This window comes from Neolamprologus brichardi, chromosome 5 (genome assembly GCF_056152115.1).
Source record: "Neolamprologus brichardi isolate AB-2024 chromosome 5, ASM5615211v1, whole genome shotgun sequence".
In the NCBI taxonomy this organism is placed as follows: Eukaryota; Metazoa; Chordata; class Actinopteri; order Cichliformes; family Cichlidae; genus Neolamprologus; species Neolamprologus brichardi.
Window position 1 is genome coordinate 19,669,736 of NC_142108.1, and position 7,765 is coordinate 19,677,500.

At 36.7% G+C, this 7,765-nt stretch overlaps 2 protein-coding genes and 1 long non-coding RNA gene across 3 annotated transcripts in view; 2 read left to right on the forward strand and 1 right to left on the reverse strand.

Moving 5' to 3' along the window:
• The first annotated feature begins 415 nt into the window (after window positions 1-415).
• On the forward strand, window positions 416-3,545 carry LOC118453674 (tumor necrosis factor receptor superfamily member 3). The gene is made up of 7 exons (XM_035904487.2): window positions 416-545; window positions 743-865; window positions 961-1,092; window positions 1,599-1,707; window positions 1,796-1,866; window positions 2,024-2,146; window positions 3,409-3,545. Exons 1-7 carry the CDS (start codon window positions 416-418, stop codon window positions 3,543-3,545), a joined length of 825 nt encoding a protein of 274 aa, XP_035760380.2.
• LOC102794474 (uncharacterized) lies at window positions 2,038-5,030 on the reverse strand. Its single transcript, XR_436650.3, has 3 exons — window positions 4,451-5,030; window positions 3,460-3,521; window positions 2,038-2,127 (listed from the first exon to the last, which is right to left on the reverse strand). It is a non-coding gene; the product is annotated as an uncharacterized LOC102794474 (long non-coding RNA).
• The window catches only part of arl8ba (ARF like GTPase 8Ba), a 7,510-nt gene continuing 4,358 nt past the window's right edge, over window positions 4,614-7,765 (forward strand). The window contains exon 1 of the mRNA XM_006783146.3: window positions 4,614-4,886. Coding sequence (XP_006783209.1) covers window positions 4,764-4,886 — 123 coding nt within the window. The 5' untranslated portion in view covers window positions 4,614-4,763. The remainder of the gene's footprint in view (window positions 4,887-7,765) is intronic.

Below are 7,765 nucleotides of genomic sequence, written 5' to 3' on the forward strand. Positions count from 1 at the left end.
ATTATTTCAGGAGTCTTTGAGACGTTCTTGCATGTGTTCGAAAACAAGCTCCTCCAACACATGCTTTTACAGGAAAGTCTCTTAGAGGAAAGATTTATATTAGAGGTGACAACAAGCATTAAATGTTGTCTGCTTTAGATAAATCAAACTGCTTCACTGTAGATAAGCTTAGAAGTACAGCTTTATCCAGTTCAATTGTACAATAAAATAAAATATAATAGCAAGTAATCTGGTAAATTTACAGCAGTTAAAAAAAAGTTGAACTAAGCAAATTTTTTTCAGTTTAGCGTGTTCGTGAAGTGATCTATATTTACTAGTGGTCTTTCACTTCCTGACTACACAGTCACACTCTCTGTCATGCTGACGTCAGCCACCGATATAAAAACCTGTAAGCGCACACAGAGCACTGGACACAATGATTCACTTGGACCGCTCCATGGCACTTATACCATTATTTGTGGCTTTTTGGACTATAGGATGCGTTAAAAGCTGCGGTGATCAACAGACTCAGATGAGCGGACGGTGCTGTAACAAGTGTCCCCCAGGTAAAAAAAAACAAAAAACTTTTAAAAAATCAGATGAGTGTCTTTCAATCTAATGTTTTGATTAGTTTGATCTAATTATTACCGTAGTGATCTGTTTGATGTATTGATCAGATTATGTGTTTAAGATGAGCTTTTTCGTTCAAGAATACTGAAAAATACTAAAAGTCGCTGATTTTAACTTTTTCCTGGTTTTAAAGGCACTTATGTAGAAGAGTTTTGCTCTGACAGCCAACAAACTGCCTGCAAAGCCTGTCCAGACGGACATTTCTCACAACTTCCCAACCTCTTTGACAGATGTGAAAAATGTCAGACATGTCAGCGTAAGTTGAGAGAAGCTGAGAAGGCATTTACCAGAACTAGCAAAACATGAAATATTGTGTTGAATTCAGTGGTTTCAATTCTTGTCTGTCTACAGATTATGCTGTGAAATGTACATCAACCACAAACGCAACCTGTAGTTGTGCCGCTGGTTTCCTGTGCTCCAACAGCATCTGTTCGACTTGTGTGAAAGACAAATGCGTCACAGGAGAGAAACCAAAAAGGACAGGTAAGAATGGACATTTTGAGTTTTTACAGCTGCGAGTAAAATATATATCTTGCCACAAACACTGGTTTGACTATTGCATCTGTGTAATTGTGGATGTTTAGACTAATCCCTTAAAAGTCAAGACATGTTTATTATCACACGCTATTTAAAACAGATCCATGTGAAAGAATTTTTTTAATTTGTAATTTTATTCCACATCTGCTGTTCAACCTGAGCCTACTGATCAGGTGAAGGAGGAGCTGTTCATAATGTCAAGAGTGTTTAGCAAAGGTTCACAGAGTGAATGCTCAGTTCCCTTTTGTCTTAAGCTGCAGTCCTTACTATATGTCATCAGATATATACTCATAAAACCTCATTACTAGACTCATGACTGACCTCACGGCTGAAACTGACGATAAGTCACAGGATCACCAAAGCTGACAAAATCTGTCACCCTGTAACCACAAATGTCCCCCCCAAAGTATCTTCCATGTTTACTGAAATAGTATTTCTTTCTTTTGTTCCAGTCGTCTCCTCGAATGCAAGGGTGATAGAATATTCGTATCAGTGTGAAGCCATATGTGGCGAAAAAGAATATTTCAATGTGCAAACGAATGACTGCAAACCACTGACACAGTAAGATCGATTTAAAGAGCTTCTGCCGCAGCGATACGTAAAAGAAGTTGTGAACATGCCAGTGATGTAAAAGCTTTGTGCTAAACAGGTGCAGCACGCTGGGGTTTCCTGAAAAGTTTCCAGGGAACAGGACACACAACTCAATTTGTGACAGACCCGGTATGTACACATATTCACGCATTTTATTGACACAGGCTGTAATTTGTTGATTGCTCAGCACGTAACACTTGTGATACACGACAACAGAACATAGTGACAATATGTTGCAGGTGAATACGCGCACAAGAAACTTAACTATGATTTGACTTTTCACCAGGGCCCAAAGACGGTGGAGACTTTATTCATGTGATCCTTGGCATTAGTGTCTTTTTGCTGTCTCTCAGCCTCTTACTGTTCATGTCCTACACATGTATAAAGTACCTAAGGATTCACACAGCAAGTAAGTTCATGGAAAATCATATCAGTACGTCAAAGTGAAATCACTGGCATGGGGAGATTTCCTTCCGAAAACCACATGTGGCATTTAAACAATCAAAATAAGTATTCATTAACAGAAGAAATTGATGTGACTCAACCTAAATATTACTGCTACTGCTCTTTTTAAAAATACCATCATAAGGGGAACTTCTCAGAATTATTTTCATATATTTTTGTGACGCTATAGAACTTTAATGCACTACAACTTCTATAGTGGTCAATTACTGGACACTATAGTGGACACTTCAATATTTGCCTGCAAAGTCTGCCCATAGGGACACTTCTCACAAGTTCACAACATCTTTGACAGGAGTGAAAAATGCAACTGTAGCGAACATCATGCTATAGTGATATTATGATCATCACTGCACTATATATATGTCAGTTTACTGAAAAAATATTGATTTACATTGGAATATAATCTGATAGCCTATAAGAGCAGAATCAGGATGTACTCAGATAAATTGTGCACATGTGACACTCCTTTTCTTCTTCTTCTTTTTAGAAATCCTCTAAGGCAGATTTAGTCAAACACATAAATACAAAAATTCTGTAGCACAAATTAATAGTTGCATTAATGCAGTATATAAAGTGGGAAGTTTTTATAAATATATCTGTTAGCTGAGCCCACTTCTTAGATAAGCAAGAGGAAAAATTGATGGATGGCTAGATGAGTTGTGTCTTACATTAAAGACATTTAAACCCTTGTGTGCATGGTGTCCACTACAGGGCAAAAAACCCCTCAATTAAGCTGGACATGTTTTAAGTCTGGTTTGGGAATATTAAAATAACCAAACCTCTCATTAAGTTAATAATAATTAAAGGTTAGTCTTAAAAGTCACATCACTTTTTTGAAAAAAATTTGAGCACATTGTGATAAAACCTTTAATACTTTTACAAAGCTGATGGATAGTCAAACTCTAGCCATGATGTCCTTCTGTCAAAAACATCAAAGTCTGCTTATCTTGCTCCCATTTCTCAAAATATGAAAACGCAAGTGAGACTCACTATGAAAAGTGATTAAAGTTATGTCACTTATTTGTTTAAAACATATTGCACTATAGAACATCATAGTCATCAAAATGAAGTGGAAGTGAAGTGGAAAATGGGGGTGGCAGCAATGAAATGTGTGATGTTTATTATCGAATGCGTGGGTGTGCAGCGAGGAAATAATGTCATATTTCAACTAAAACATTGATGGTAATAATTCTCTTCCTGATTTAGACCACAAACCCATGCTGGCTGTTCCTACTAACATCAGTGACTTTCACCTACCAAAGGAAGAGAGCGGGCTTCAGTTTGTCCAGGATGGATCCAAGGGCAGTGACAGTTGTGATCTAGAAAGCATTATTTTAAGATGATATTATAACTCTGTTCAATTACAGCCACTATGCTAAAAACTAAAGGTGTAAAATATCTTGCTTGACATCAGTGCACAGGATCTAGGAGGGAAAGTGAAAAACATTTGTAGAACAGACTTGATGATTCCTTTTGATCTTTAGCATGACTTAAACAGAAACACATATGTATGGATTCATATTTAAAACCTCACTTTGATGTGGTACTGATTTTATCTCAAGTCTATACTTGAAATAGATGATTTCTTGTTGAATATTCAGGGGTATTGCAGTTTGGTCTGTAACACATGTGTTCGTCCCTGAGGTGGACCTTGCAGTTTGTGCCCTTCTGGCATGAGTTACAGATGAGCAACACAAGTTTTTTATGTTTATTATACTGCAAATAAACACACTGTTGGGAATGTTTTAGGTAGGTAGAGTTAAAGAAATTCAACAAATGAAAACAAATCTGGTTGGTTTATTTTGTTTCTGTAGTATAGCAAAACAGATAAATTGTAATCAGAAAAAATTAAATGGTTTTAGTCATTTTTCCTTTGTCGATCTATCATATGATTAATGAAAAATCTGCACACATTTTGTCGTTACAAGAACTGCTTTTTAAAACATTGTTAAAGTTTGTCAAAAGCTGTCTTCAACAGTCAAGCTCCAACTGGATATCTATTAATTGCAACAGCACATGTTTGTTTCTTTTATATTTCTTTTGTAACCTCATAATGACTGTTTTATAAATATTCATTATTTTTTATATATTTTTTCTGTTATCATGCTGCAATACTAGAGTTGTGAATTGTGTTTCTAGTTTTTAAAATAATTTATTTAATATATGTTATCATAGTTCTTCATTTTATATATTGCATATATATATATATATATATATATATATAAAGTGACATTATTCAATGTCTCACCTTCAGTGGCAGTGGTTGTTGTAGTGTTGCTGTGACGTGCAGGCCGGGATATGCTATAATAAACGTGTGACTGTTGTTTTTCTGTTCATAAAAACTTCTTATTGACAAAAAGAACGCAAACAGTGGGCGTTACACAAAGGGTGCACTTCCTCTGCGTCCCTGCGGAGGCGCTGATGAGCACGTTTTGGCTGAGCGGTCATATGACAGCTGCTTTTGTCCCTCTTCCCTTCCCCACTGGAAAAACGGCACATCTGACAGGGAGGGAGACGAAACAGGTACCACCATCAGGGGAGCGCTGACCACCGACCTCAAGATGCTGGCACTAATAAACCGGCTTTTGGACTGGATCAAGTCTCTGTTTTGGAAGGAGGAGATGGAGTTGACGCTGGTCGGCCTGCAGTACTCGGGGAAAACAACATTTGTAAACGTGATCGCTGTAAGTCTCCAGCTGCTACTAGCCGCCTTGCTAGGATACGGCTAACAGCCTTAGCTCGCATAATCTCATAGAGGTTACTAAGCTAGAAGTGGGCTAAACACTGTCCGGTTCTCTCGGGTGTGCTTTTCTCTGTTGGTGGAGCCAGCATCCATAACACACACCGCAGTCAAGAGGAGTTGCTGTTTTATGTTTAGCTGTTTAGTTTTGCAGCTTACCGGCTAGTAGGATGCAGTGTTATGGTCTAAACCCCAAAGCTCAAAAGCAGTATTTGACATAGTTTTACACCAAGGAGTTAAAAGCTGTCTGGAGTACTTTAGTTACCAGGAAGTAAACGTAATAACATAAACGTAACAGTAACTGTTGACAGCGGTGCAGCCAAACTGGAAAGATCACTTGTCATATGAACGTGTGTCATTGTAGTACAGGTCCCCTGTACCAGTGTTATACAGGTGTCCTGCCAAAGGAAATCATCTGCCAAAAATGATTGCGAGTGTTTAAACTAATGTAAATGAATTGGGCAGTGAAAAATGTACCACAATAACTTTGTTTTTCATCTATAACATAACATATTCTAAGGGTAATTTCTTCTTCTTCTTCTTTTTATTTATTTTTTATTTTTTTTATAAATAACCCCTTTGAAAATGATCCCGACTCCAACCTTTTTACCAATATAAGCAAATATATTGCACATAAAAACATAAACACACAAATCACTTTTTGGCATATGATCACTTTTGGGAACGACTGGTTTCCAAAATCATCAGGACAACTAACAGAGTCTGGGTGGGTTATCTTCTTTATTTTTTATATTTATTTTCTTGTATTTAGAAAAGTCAGCTTCTCAGTTTCTGTAGCATTAATGCTTAAATGTGAGATTATAAAGCAGTGTCAGATTTCCATGACACATCTAAAAAAGGGACTAGATTAACACTGCACTTAAGTCAAGCACACGTAAACAAAAGGAGAAGACATTTTTGCACTTAAAAGACACAAAAAACAACAACAGCAGATTGTAGCTTCTTGGGTAGGGGTGTTGGTTTCTCATGTAACTTTGCAGTTATTTCTCAAAAACTGGTGGGGCAATCCAGGTTGCCTAAAATGGGTTTCTTTCTTTTTTTCTCCCAAACCTTTGGTTGTTTTAGTTTCACATATGGGGCCCTAGTGAGGGTGGCAACAGATGGCAGGCATGCCTTTTACTCCATCAGCTGGCAGATAACCAATCAGATTAAATGTATCTGGTGTAGGCAAGGTCTGATTGGTGCAGCCTTTCGTCTTAAAATGAAATAGCTTCAGATCAGTCAGGATTCATTCTGTACTTTTCTCTAATGTGCATCTTGTGTGTGTTTATGTAACAGTTTTTATCCAAAGTATGGATGAGTAATCAATTTTCAAAGAGATATGTTGCCGGGATGTTAGAGGAAGCTCTTTAAAAACATTTGTGCACTTGAGATGTTTATCTCCGCTGCCAGAGTTAAAAACAAGTATGCACTTCCTCTGCCAAACCTTGGCATTCTGGTTTCTGGCTGGTGTATTTTTATGTTTTTAATCAGTTTTACTAGGTGATAGTCAGTGTATTGATGATGTATAACCTCTGCTTTCAAAAAAATTCTCAATCATTTATTTGCTCCGGCCATTAATTCAACATTGGTATTCTACTATTATGTGAGCTCAGTTTTAAACATTATATATTTATGTGTTGGTCCTTTTTGTTACACAAACACTCAGGCTACTGGAAGTTGTGAATTTTTTTTTTTGTTTTTTAAAGAATATATTTATTAAATTAGGTTAAAGTGAAAGTAATTCTTTCTAAAGACTCCGACTTGCACAGTTGAAACACTTAAAAGAAACACTGAATTGTGCTGAGGTTATATGCGTGCTGAAAAAAACAGATTTTTATCAGGCATTTACTGCGAAGAAGACGACATCTCTATAGAAATTTTTTTTGGTGTCCACACTTATCTGGTGATATCAAGGTTTTTGGGGTTGGAACGTACTCTTCCCCTTCCTTTACGCTGAGTAAATGAAAAAAATACCCTACCAGACACTGACAATAGAGTTCATGAGTAGTTATGCAGGGGTGGTTCCGCCTTTCTCAGTCATAAGACCGTTCACTCATTTCCACTTAGCTTTGTCAGGTGACTCTGGCGAGTCATGTGCTGTGAAATGTTCGTGCACCCGGCAGTGCAGGTTCACGAAGCATGGAGAAGGATATCTGCAGCTTGTGAACTTAAAAGGGAAATTCCACTGATTTTTCATACACAAACACATTTTCTTTCCACTGCAGTTTACACAAAGCATTAACAAAAGGCCATTCACAAAAATCCCAAACGTTTTATTTTATTGTCATTTCAATAAAATGATTCACTTTGTATATTTTTTCTTTTATGATACTCAAACTAGAGTCAACTTTGAATGTTTTACTTTTTATAGTCCCTTCCTCCTTTGCAATAAAGACTCAGTGAAAACACTTTTATGATTGGTTTATTCTTCATGAATGAATCAAAAACAAACGTTAAACATTAAAGCTGTGGTTTTACCTTAGAATGTCATTATGTGAGTCACGCTTTTATAAGCTACCATAAGTTATAAATTGCTTGTTAAAGGTCACTTGAAGTTTAAATGTAAAAACTTATAAACGTTTCTTAGAACTGCCACTTAATTTGTAATCCGCAGTGTGTATTTCCATGCAGCATGTTGCTATGCATTTCTTATAAGCACACAGCTTCATGTATGTGACTCCTGTTCTTTAAGGAAGTTAATCAGTGCAGCACACATGCAGTATATATGTGAGTGACCAGTTGCGCTGTTATACTTGGTTATATAGTGCAGATGTTGTAAAATGTGCATTTGAAATAACTGATTTTTTTTCTTTTAATAAA